This window comes from Lycorma delicatula, chromosome 3 (assembly GCF_047948215.1).
Source record: "Lycorma delicatula isolate Av1 chromosome 3, ASM4794821v1, whole genome shotgun sequence".
Lineage (NCBI taxonomy): Eukaryota > Metazoa > Arthropoda > Insecta > Hemiptera > Fulgoridae > Lycorma > Lycorma delicatula.
Genome location: NC_134457.1, coordinates 51,842,753 through 51,856,418, shown reverse-complemented (window position 1 = coordinate 51,856,418; position 13,666 = coordinate 51,842,753). Strand labels below are relative to the sequence as shown.

General features: G+C 29.1%; 1 protein-coding gene across 2 annotated transcripts in view; it reads left to right on the top strand.

Annotated features, from left to right (window-relative positions):
• The window catches only part of LOC142321594 (extracellular matrix protein 2-like), a 35,936-nt gene that overhangs the window by 11,092 nt on the left and 11,178 nt on the right, over positions 1–13,666 (top strand). For both annotated transcript variants that reach the window (XM_075359814.1, XM_075359815.1), the window contains exons 3-4: positions 3,883–4,057; positions 7,426–7,649. In XM_075359814.1, coding sequence (XP_075215929.1) covers positions 3,883–4,057; positions 7,426–7,649 — 399 coding nt within the window. The remainder of the gene's footprint in view (positions 1–3,882; positions 4,058–7,425; positions 7,650–13,666) is intronic.

Genomic DNA, 13,666 nt, shown 5'->3' with positions numbered 1-13,666 from the left:
CGAGACTGCACAAGACTACACTTCATTTAAATTCATACATATCATCCTTTGAAGTAATACCTTACAGTGGTTTTGGAGGCTAAACAGAGAAAAGAGAGTTTGTGTTAAATGACAAATTTGGTTTTTTACCAAGTTATCTTGGGGTCTCCCACTATGTTTTCATAAAAACTACATGGAAATACACTAAAAAAATGACATTTGGCCATTTGCAACCTTACATTACTATTTTTTTGTAATATTGGCTTTTTTTCTTTGGGTTTGCATTTTTTCACCCATTCATTACTACGGTTTTTTATACATTAGCTTGTCTTTCTTTGAGCTATTGTGGAATAAAATGTCTGAACTGTTAAATATTAATGAAGAATAAAATACTTAAGCCTACGTTCAGTATGAAAATGAAAACCACAACCACAATATTCAACAGCCAAATAATAATTTTATTGAAAAGTACACAAATAATAAAAATACAAAATAAAAGCAAAAAAAGTAAATAAAATTAAAAAGAAATTCCAAAATAATTAAACAAAATTAAACTAGAAAATCCAAAAATAGTATGATGTCAGATGTTTCACCAAATCTATTACACATACACATATGTAATAATCCCGTTAAATTAAAATATACAGATCTTTAAAAATACATAATTTATTTCACTAATAACTTCTGATTTTTTTCAATTTTTTTTTATTGTTATAATTGAATAATTAATTGTAAAATTTTTTACAATCACAAGTTAATATTTATTAATAAATCAATATATCTAAATTAAAAAAAAGTTAAAAAAAATAAGAGATGTCTGATTTGAACTAACATGCCTTCCCCCTTGTAAGACCCAAGTATCTTATTAATTAAAATTTTATTTGGCTATAACTCTGGAACCAATGAAAATAAGTACCACTTATATCATTGAAAAGCTCTCAATGAGGGCTTTTTACTACAGTTAAGAAAAGTTAGGAGTAATTAGTGTCCAAAATTCAAAATTTTCAATTTGGATAGTTGGTGGTTCTATAGCAATTGCCTGTTACTGTATGCTGTAGCTCTAGAGCTCATCATATTTTTATGGATTAGATCATGTATTTACTTTGACCATTGATGATGTATTTTAACCTTTTTACAATTTTCCATTAAAATATGTTCACCACCTGCATTTTTAAAAGCAGTAGAAAGTAATATTTTATACTTAAAAAAATGTTGCCAAGTCAGTTTTAATATGGTAATTGAAGGTTCCCTTTTTATATACCTTATAGAATTGCTTTGTGAATGACAAAGTTTTAGACTGTCAAATATTTTCCTTAATATACTATTCCTATGAAATTATAAATAACATAAACCTAAATCTTGATGAATTAATTGCAAGTATTTTTTTTTAAACAAAATAATTTTAATAATTGTTTACCTTTTCTTCTTTCTTCATCAAACCCCTTTATTATTTTTAATGTTCTATAATGACCCAATTTTCTGTATTTTATTTTCTACAAAACAAAAAATCTTTTCAATGAAACAGCAACCACTAATAAAACCCAATGTAAGCCACTGTAAAAATTATTATTTTATTTTTACGGTAAAAAGATAAATGCTAAAATTTGCCCTTTTAAAAAGAAAATGTCTGTACTAAAGCATCTGATATTTATTTTGGCTGATTTAGCAATAAATAACTTCTGTTCTTTTCTTTTGGCTTAATATTATTATAAAATCAGGGAAAATTGAATGACATTGACTTTTACTTTGACCATATAACACTAGAAAGATAACATCTGAAAAGTAGAATAGAGTAATAAACTCAATATAGTAAACTTTTGAGTTTGGCTCTTTTAGCACCAACATTTATATATATATATATATATATATATATATATATATATATATTTTTTTTTTTAAATGTATTTACAACACCTGATATATACTTGTTTAACGAGCAGAATTACTATATTTTGTTACTATTATTACTTTTAAGTTAATTGCAGTAAATTTAAAATACATGCATAACTCTTTGTTAAAAGCCTATCTTGATTAAATATATTAACATTTTTTTTTTTATAAAATTATCGTATTTTGTGAAAATCATTTTTATATATGTTACATTCCAAAACTAATCATTTCACTAAAAATTAAAAAAAAAAAATCATTAATACAAATATAATTTAAAAGATCAAAAAATTATTCTTAATCCTTTTAATGGAAAATGAATAGCGTGTTGAGCGACTCACAAACACTAAGTAGTGTATATGAACAGGAATTTTACTTGTTCTTTATACCTTAGTAGTTTCATTACTACATATAAAAAAATAATATATAAAATAAAACATGCATTATTCTAAAAATAAATTTTTATAAAATAAGATAATTTTTGGGTAGTGAAGATTTTTGTTTAAATTTAGACATTACTAGATAGTTGATTGAATATGTTTACTTAAAACATAGGTAAATAATAATTAAATCATTTATCTCATTCAAGTCTGGGGAAAAGTTAAAAAGCAGTTTTTTTATAAATAGGACCTTTTTTGTTACTTCTGGCAATCAAAATATAGCAGACAGTATTTTAGTTTACTTTTACATATAATGAAATTGTGCATATCCACATTTGATATATAGTGGGATTTAACAGTATATTAATCTCAAGTATAGAGTGTATTTGATTCTGGTATATCATTTCTGAAGTTATAAGATATGTTTTGAGTGTGAACACATTTGTTTATTTGATTATTTAAAAGTAAACACCTATAAATTAAGTGATTAAAAGCAGCACTCGACATAAAATTTCTATTTGTTATGGCAGTTCTTAAAAAATGTACTGATATTGTGGGTGAAAATATTTCCAACCTATGATAATTATAATTGCATAACTTGGATGTTAAAGAAAAACTTAAAAAAAAAATGGTAGGCTGATAGAATACAATAAATTATCTTTAGAACATACACACACACACATATATATATATATATATATATAGTTAGCATTGTTCTTTTAACATACAAGATGAATTTTCCTTATTTATTGCTATTCATGAGATCAGTAATGCCATTTTCACTGGTTTATGACTCATGTCAGGTTGTCTACAACCATATTATTATGGTTATATATCTAACAGACATAAGCTTTATATAATAGCTTGAGCTGGATATAGCTTTTAGTTCTCTTAGGTAAAGATAATAAAGTAAAATTGCTTTGAAATCATGTTAATAATAGTTTTGCACTCAAAATCTCTTGAATTAATAAATTTAAAACTATGTAGTTATAAAAAATATTTTATGAATTTTTGGGCAACTGAATTCTCTTGTCAGAATGTTGTTTATTTACATTTTCTTGACATTTGTTTAACTGTAAACAATTATTTAAGTATTTTTTGTGTCAAAAATGTACTTAATGTAGTCATTCTTAATCATATTAAGTTTTTTATGAGATTTTATTCTTTAAAAGATGCTGTTATAAACAGTGAAAGTGATAATTCTTTCAGCTGAATTATAACAGCAAAAATATACACACACCATTATTTGTAATTTCAGTTTGATTAAGCTTGTAATTAGGCCAGCTGATAGGTTGATTAGTATGCTGTCTTTTAGATCAAGAGATACAGGTAAATTCTCTTCATAATAATTTATATTTTTATTACATTTTCATTCCTGTTTTACCATTTGAATACAAATCTCAAACCTTCTGTGCATATCTCCCTAATTAAAAAACGACAGAATAATGCAAATTTGATAATTTTGAGTACTTAATCTTTTATATATGTATTTTTTCCATATCACTACTGGTAAATGAGCAGTCTAATTAATATCTACCGCAATAAAAAGACTTTTATATTTTCATTATTTTATTGATTTTTTTTCACATTTTAAACAGTATGCTTATAGTATATGAAATATTTTTGTTTCTTATAGATTAAAACTATAGATCTATCTATGAATTGCATCAAGACCATACATACTATACCATATTTGCCTAATGTTACGTTACTGAAGTATAAATACAATGCTATTGAGTTCATTGAAGAAAGAGCATTTGCAAATCTTGGAAAACTTCAAATACTGGATCTTAGCCACAATTTGTTAACAGGTTTCTAAACTTTAATTTTATTTCACACTTCATCTTGTGTTTTTTTTTATTATTATTAACTTTTCTTAATTCCAAATCCAGATGCTTTGGTAATTTTTTTACAAAAATTATCTTACAAAATGTTTATGACATTACATTAAATCTAAAACGTATCAAAGACATGGTCTAATTTTGTAGTCAAATAAAAATGTTTTATTGAGAAACCAAGCGATTCAAAATACTTGGGGAGCAGATCTGAGTCAGAAGTACAAGGAAAAAAGTTCCTGTAAATGTGGTTTGAAAATGTTTTATTTTCAAGTTGAGACTTGCAAAAACATTTAGTCCTAACTTCTCCTTACGGATAAAATAAAACCAAACCAAAATTTTTGTCACCCAAATTAAGGGAAAAATTTGATGATTTTAAAGTTTTTTGAGCTGAAAAATTGAATACAACAGGTCTCTGGATTGGATCTTTAAACCTAAAAAAGCATTTATTGACTCCAATTTTTGGGCTTTGCAACTAATCAGATGTATAGTTTGTGACCTGTTTTACTCAATCTTTCAGGTAAAAATCTTATAAAAATATCAACTTTTTCTCTTAATTTTGGTTCCAAAAATTTCAGTGCAGCATCATTTAACACTTTGAGTAAAAGTCAAAGCAAAATATGAACTTGCTACAACCCGAAATAAAGCATTTCTGGACAAATGCTTATAGGAAATTTTCTTACTCGTATTAATGTACCAAATCAGTCGAGGTTTTTCATTGAAATTTTGAATCATTCTGTTCACTTAAAGAATAAAAAAAATTAAAATGAGGAAAATAACTGAATTACATAAAAATATATTCAACAAACAGTGAACAACGAAGACATTACAGTTAATATAAATTATTTAAAACTATAAAATTCTGAACCAACCAACCTAACCAAAATGTAAAAAAAACCCTGTTTTTAATAACTTATTTAGCAGTGAGATGTGATTTATAATGAGATTATATTTCCATTATTGTTACATTTACAAGGAAATAGCAGATATAAATTTATAATTAGCCAAGTCTAGATTCAAATTTGTTATTTTATTTTTATATAACATTATTCGTTTATTATTGAAACTTTCATTTTTATCTCTTTATTTAAAAAATTCTCCCTACTTTGTTAGTAAAGATCAGTTAATTTCTACAATCAGAGTTGTAAATTGGGTGAATGCTTAACCGTCGATATCAAAATGTATGGAATGGAAAGTGTCATAGTATATTTGGTGTACTTCCATAAACAATAAATTAAATAAATTTAGCTGAGTTTCGGTAATAAACCTGTTCTCAAGTTTTTTTTCAGTTTTGAAAACTAATGAGTTTATGAAGGTTCAATGGTAGTAAGTGGAAAATTCACAACTGTTTCTGGCTACAAGCTAACCAAAAATCAGAAAAATTTATCATGTGCTTTGTTCTTGCTTTCAAGTGTTAAAATGTAATGTTTCCTTATAGTTTATTTTTATAAGATTTAAGTACAGATACAACAGTACATTTTTTGTAACCAAAAAACCAAATTATAATAAATGTGATAAATTATCTACTACAACAGCAGCATATGGCTAATATTATTATTTTTAGAAGACAGAATCAATAATAGAGATAATAAAATAATTTTGTAATTACTGTTTAATTAGTTTCTAATATAATTTATACAAAAAGTAATTTTATCTTTATTAAATCATGGCAAGAAAAATTTATTTCTACTTTAAAATTTCTTCAAATGGTCAAAAATGCATTATTGATTTTCTTTAATCCAAATTCATAACAAAAATATATGATATTTTGTACTTTTATCAACAAGGATTTAAAAAAAAAATGCTATCTCTATCTTGATAAGAAATAATTGAATTTAGTATGCTTATACTTATTAAAAAGTATATATGTATGTTTTTGAGAAAAAATCTTATAACTCTCAAGAAAAATCTGTTTAAATACTGTAAAGCACATCTGTAAATAATACAGTAAATTTGAACAACGCGTCCATGGAAAATGAATGTAAGGTAAGTTAGAGAATAACAAGAGGCAACTTTATCCTTGTTGATGTCAGCTTAGGAAGGTTAAATCACATCCAGTGGTGGATTAAGACCAAACAGGGCGGGGACATTTGCTGTGAAAATATTCTGTAAAACCTAAATTTCTGTAAATATATTCTGTAAATATTCATAATTAATCAGATTTTTATTACTTATTTATTTTTTCTTGTTCTTTGCAGGCCCCTGGCATCTCTTGAGTTTTTACAACATATTTTGAGGATCAATTTATTTATTTATTTTTTTTAATTTATTCATTTACACACATTTTTGAAATTTTCAGATTTTAACTGGAAAATAATAAAAAAAATAAATTTATTTATTTTACTTCGTTTTCAATTATAATTTTTTTCAGAAATTTTCAATTTTCAAGGCCTTTGAAATTCGGGGGCCCTAGGCAACTTCCTAGTGACCTATAGATTAATTCACGACTGATCACATCTACCTAAATTAAGAGTTAAAAGAATCAAAAACAATTTTATGCTAAACAAGTTTTTTTTTTATTGACACACACAATTTTAATCATACTTCTCATTTTATTTTCCTCTTGCTTAGAGAATTTACAAAATAAAATGCATGTTCATTGTAAGTGGATTCTTTATTTAATACTTATTCTTATACTGATTACTACTGTATTTATCTTGATTCCAGTATCCTTGCTGATAATGACTGCTATGTATGAGTACATCCACTATGTCTGGTATTTTTGTGTTTTCAGTCTCTTCTATATCATTTTACTAAACTTCTTGATCTTTATCAATCAACGTTCTCCATTTTCATTATTCATTGAATTTATTTTTCTATTGAGATTTTCAGTCTAAATCACTTCATCCTAATGTTCTTTATTTTTTCTTAAAGCTAGCTTAATCAGGTAAAACCTTTACTCTATAAATCTGAATTTTTTTTTGAGAGACATGTTATCCAAACAATATGTTAGGATTCATTTCCTTGGAACAAACAACGCATTTTCTTAAAACACTTTGTCTGACTGTATCACATAAATTATTTATACCTCACTGTGTAACTCAATACACGATAAAACAGTATGATATTTTGTACATCAATATAGAGAAAATGTCTATGTATATCATTATTGTCTAAATGAATACTAAACAACTCTTAAGAAATTCAAATTAAAAAATTCCATGCACTTAAGAAAATCCTGTTTTTTCTCTTTCAATTCTCAACAATACTAAAAACAAAGTATCTATCAAATTTAACAAATTCTTCTCCAGGATTAATTCTCAATAATAAGTATATTCAACCAATATTTCATGATAAATAATCATAATTATTATTTTTACTATGTGAGCATAATTAATTTTCAGGAATGAATTTGAGGGCAGGTGTTTTCCGAGGAAATTACTCATCATCATTATATGAACCATTACCTATAAATATTTTGAATCTGGGGTACAATAATATTCAATCGATTGAATATCGCACATTTGAACATCTTCCTTATTTGCGTGAACTTCATTTAGATGGCAATCCATTGGAGGTTATTGACTATTCTACAGCTACGGCTATAAACTCCATTAAATACTTAGAGGTATCGTTCCTGTACAGCTATTTCATTTTATATTTGTATTTATTTACACTGGTAGAATACATAAAAAATAATGAGCATAACTTTAATTAATATAAAACAAACTCAATTAAAAATACAAAGCCAACTACTAATAGAATATACAGTCTGTTAACTAATGAAATATTAGTTTATGTTTGATAAAGCATAATAGATTTAAGTTATAATAAATAATCACAGGAGATAAAAGGCTGTGATACGGCACTGATAGGGAATTAATGTTGAATAAGATTCACCATTAAATGTCAGTTAAAAACTTCTACTACTGTCAAGTGAGACAAAGCCTTCTACATATGCAGTTGGTCAGTTTCCCAGCAAGCTGAATACAAATACTTATTTGCTTGCCAGAAAATCTTACTGCTGTGAGTCCTTGAAGAACTCGTTAATTACTCAACCTCTTGGTGCGTGAAGACAGGTGATTTGTCATTATGTAGCAGGGTGAGAGAGGATGAAACCTTAAAATGGAGATATTTTTCAGCCAAGGCATGGTAACCCTAATAGAAGAGTACCTGGTCCTTCAGTTGGGGTTGTGTGATAGCCTAGTACCCTCTTACATAAAAATTTTGACTACTTGCAGTATTCAAGGAACCCTCACACAGACAGGATTTAGTGTTTTAAAAACTCAGATTACAAAAAACAATAAGAAGAAATGGATTGTAGATGACTTAAAATTAGCTACATGGAATGACCAGGGAATATGCAAAAAGGAGTATTGAACTGGCAAAGGTTTCAAAAGAAAAAAAGACAAATATCTTGGTGGCCACAGAAACAAAAAAAAATTATAATTTAATTTAATTTTAATTTTCTTTCAAAAAGAAAATACGTTAGAAGTTATGTGTTATGTTTTATAGCGTTGTTGATAGAGAAAGAAGTGGAAAAGGGAGTAGCGATTTTTGTTGCTGGAATAGGAAGAAGAGAATCATGGAATGCATGTATGTGAATGCCAAGTAATAATAACAATAAGAATGAAACGAAAGCATGGCTGTATAATTGCAATAAGAGCGTGTGCACCAGAGAAGGGAAAGATGGAAGAATCAAAGGAATTTTATGGAGTATTACAGAGTTAACTCCGAATGGGTGATAAAGGAGAGTTTTATAGTGTACTTAGCAAAGGAAAGGTTTGCTGAGGGGCTCTAGAGCCCTGCTTGAATTTCTCTTGTATTCTGCTTTTGTTGATCATATTTTATTAATTATATTTTTGTTGTTGTTTTTGTCCTTTGTTTTGTTTCAATGTTACTGTATTGTTATTCTTACGTATAATATTTTTATGTTTTGTGTAGAACTCACTTTTACCTTCTGCGGGTTGGTAGTTCAGTTCCTTTGTTTACTTCAGTCCTTTCAGTCTTACTTAAGACTAGGTAAGAAATATTTTGTTTTGAGTTCATTAAATAGTAGTACACTGATGGGAATGTCACTCGTGGCATTTGCATCAGTGGCATCCTGGCCGAGGTGGACTGGAATATGTCAAAACCTGAGGTTCTGAAGATGACCTCCTTAAGGCCCATAAGGGCTAAGAAGGAGGGGGTGGTGGAGGATGTCTTCACCTACGGGGATCAGGATGGACAGATTGAAAGATATGCTGTGCTATTGATTTGAGGTATGAATGCCAAGGTTGGTAAAGTGGCAGTGCCAACTGTAATCAGAACATTTGGAAAAAGTGTAATGATTAGAAATTGAGAAATGTTACGGGAATTTGCAAGTTACAACTTAAAATTGACTAACACTTTTTTTTGTAAGGAGATTCATAAACTTACATGGGCTGCTCAAGGACAGAGATATTTGATTGATTGTGTTACTGCTAATTGAAAAATTGCCAGCCAGGTCATGAATACATCAGCGATGACAGGAGCAACATATCTTCACATCACAATTTGGTAGTGATAAAAAATAAGATTGTTTACAAAACAGAAACCACAAAGGAAAGACACAAGTAGTGTTAAGGATGGTGGTAAGGTTTTTAAGGTGTCTCTTTTGGGTGAGGAAAGTGTAAGGAATTTATATCTTGTTAAGACTGAATAATTACATACTGAACTCTCCTGTAGAAGGAAAGATTGAAAATGAATAAAAAAAAGTTAAAAATGTATTGTTAGAGTGGCTACAGAAGCAGTTGGGCAAGAACATTTAGAAGGAAAAAGAGCTTAAAATATGGTTAAAAGAAGTGGAAGTGATGAGAAGGATAAACAGATGAAATATAAGATGTACTTGGCTAACCAAACTTCTGAAAATAAAAATTTGTATAACTATGCCAGGAACAAATCTAAAAATTTGTCAAGGAAGCTTGATCAGTAATCTTGGGTTAAATTTATGGCAGAAATTGAAGACGACATTCACAGAAGACAGTCAATGGCATATAAGTTTATGAAAGTTTAATGAATAACAAGAGGCAGTAAGGATAGATAGATAGTGTTGAAGAGAAAGTTTGGATTCAATGTTATGAAAATTTGTGGTTTGACAAAAATAAAAATGAGGACAAGGATGAAGCCATTTATTGTGATGACTGCATGATGAATGATATAATATTTGAAGAATTTCTGAAGGCACTGAAAGGAATGGAACTAAGTGTAAAGTGCCTGGATTGGATAAAATAAATGTAGAGTTTATAAAAAATGGTGGAACACTTTTGCAGTTACTTATCTCGCATCTGTTTAGTTTGTGCTAGAAACAACATAAAATCCCAGAGAAATATGAGAAGTTAAAGTAATTTCTTTGCTTAAGAAAGAATATAGAACCTCTCCCAATAATTATCAAGGGATAAGGCTGCAACGTATGTGCCAGTATACTGAATGAACAATTAAAAGTAACTGCAGAAAATTTACTGACTGAGGAGTAGATGGGCTTCAGGATGAAGCCCATCATCCTGGTCATTACATGACCTACCATCCGGTAGGTCATGTAATGATGCTACTTCACATTAAAGCAAATTTTACAGAAGCGGTTTGAATTTAACTGTGAAACACATCTTGCATTAATTGATATAAAGAAGGTGTTTAATAATGTGGATTGCGGTTTGATGTGGAAAATTATGGTATGGAGGGGTTATCCAAAACATCTAGTAGCTGTAGTTAAGTCTTATGATAACACAAAATATTTTTACAAATAAAGGAGTTAGATTAAGGTGTTGTGTCTCAGTACCTATTTTTAATATTTACATTGACAACATGGTATGAACATGGAAAAATTTATTTTATTTTAGAATTAAGCTGGATGACAATGAGAAGTGTAGTTCACTGTTGTATTCTGATGATATATATGGTCATAGTTCAAGAAAGTGAATAAAAATTACAAAAAGGAATATTTACAGAAAGTTGCTTCATATATAGTCTTACTATATCAGAAACAAAATCTATGACTATGGCATCTATGGAAAAATGGCCTGTGGAAATGAAAATTGTAATCAACAGTCTGATTATACAGCAGGTTAGTTATTACAAGTATTTAAGATTTGACATTTCATGTTGAAAGGATAATGACATTAAGGATTAAGTTACCAAATTCCAAACATCTGTGGAACAATCCATACACATTAAGGAATAAAGTAAGGGGAAAAAACATACAAAGTTGAAATGCATTGGCAGTTCCAATTCTTCTGTTTACAAGTGAAACCTGGACATACTCAAAACAAGATGATAGCAGAATTCAAGTTGCTGAAATGAAGTTTTTAAGTACTTTGGGTTGTGCCTTAATCAATAGTCATACAAACATTACTGTCAGCGAACAACTGGGAGTTTTTTCTATAAAAGAAAGAATAAACAATTATAGATGTTGGTGCAGTCATTTCCAAAGGATAAACCCCCACACACTGACTTTAAGAGCATATATGTACACTGCTGAAGGAAGGAGAGATGTTGGAAGACATTTCAAAAGATGGGTACCAGAATAGATTCAATAATCTAACCCTTGAATAACCCTAACCCTTTCTCAACCCCCTTGACGTGCACACGGCCCTCGATGTCAAAAGAGGTGTCGAAATGTGTTTTGTTTTTTGTAGTTGTTAATGTACTTTGCTAGGTTAGGAATTTATGATTATATTATGTGTCTGCTCATGTTGTTGTTGGATTATGCTGCCGGATATACCGATGGACATGGAGTGGGGGGATATTGTGTGCGGTGCTCTACCGCTGACGGCGAATGAGGCATGGCGCAACAAGAAATGAGGGGTCATGGGAATGCGTGGGGGATCGAGGACAGGTACAAGTCCATCTTGATGCGTGTAGGGGCCAGGAAGGCAGCCTCTATGCCTACTCACACACAAGAGTGGGTGGGTCGGAGCTCCCCGATGATGGCATGGGGGACCTTCGAGGTGTGCATGGGGGGACGCGTAACTGTGAAGGGCAAACGAAATGTGTCTTGATCAGGTACAATAGGGATTGGAAGGGTCTCCTGCGGAGAAAAATTCTGATCACCGGAAGAGGTGATTAGTATGTTTTCGAGGAGGCACGAGAAACCCCGATGGGATGTCCGAGTTCGAACGAGCTAAGGAGGGCAGACTGCGCTGCCATGAAACCCTGAGACGACTGTGTTAAGCTTTTTAGCGTGGGCTGGTCGTCTTGGGGGAGTTTAAAAAAAAAAAAAACCCTTGAATAAAGAATAATAATAATAATTATTAAGTAATCAATACATCATAAATTATAAGTTATAATAAACACCTTGTACTGTTGTCATATACATGTTTATATAGTGTTACTTCACCAATCAATATTCTACACATTACATTTTATAATGTTATAGTATTAGTTATACAGTGTCCAGGATATCCTGACCAAACTTAAGGGGACTAATTCAGGATCTTAGAATAAACAGAAAAGTTCATATGGATAAATGCCCTCATCTTGCTTTACTTTTCCTCTGGCTGCCAATTTGTTTTTTAAATAAAAGTTTATATCTTAAGAACGGGTTAAATATTGCAATGGAATTTGTATACATGTACTCAGAACATCTACAAAATAAATATGTTTGAAAATTCCAAAACTGTAGCCAATAAAAATTAGTTTTATTAGGTATAAGCCTTTTATTTTGAACAAATTGAGATGTTACATGTACAAAAATTGGGTGATAAAAATCCGAGATGTGGCTGAAATTGTTTAAGGGTTCACAAAAATTATTCAGTCTGACAATTCTAGGGCACAATATTGTGCCTCAATCCCATTGAAACAAAAAAAGTAACTATCAAGAAATAACTAACATGATAAAGGCCACAAACAGAAATAAGAGGTTTCTGCTTTGTTTCAATAATACAAAATGAAAATAATGTGTATTCTTTACAGTTTACAGAAAAGCTTTAATTGTATACATAGCATATAAAAACAAAATTTGGTGTAAAAAAAGACATCACTCATTCTCCTATGAAAATGTGAAACAGTAAAGTTTTCTATTAAATCTCTGATAAATAATGAATTATCATATACAGATAAAAAATTACTCTACCTTTAAAACTTCACTCATAGGAACTACAGAGTTAACTATTGCAGAATATGATTTACTCAGTAATTCACTATAACTAATGAATTGACACCATAAAATATGACGTGCTGTTGGTTTAGGATTTACTCCTTACCCAACAGTAGAATCAACTTTACAGATTTATGGTTAAAACTTTCAAACAATTATTATTCAATAAATGTATAAACATACTGGCAAAAGAATCATTGACATTTGTAAAGCAGTTTCAGAATTTCAACCAAACATGAGTACAAAAATTCACACACATGCGTGCGCACATATGGATCTTCTGATTCACATATAAAAATAAAGACAATAATTATATTTAAAGGTTTTATAAAAAATGTGTTGGTCTCTTACAAAAAAAAAAAATTATAATTTTACTTTAACTGACTATTAAGTTTGTAAATAAACAAGGTTTATAAACAGGAAATCAGCATTAAAATAATACTGTTTACAGTGATTTCATTTCAGATATTATTACCTAACATTTATCACTTACATTCTTACTCTTATATGTAATAGAATCAGATTTTAGCAAT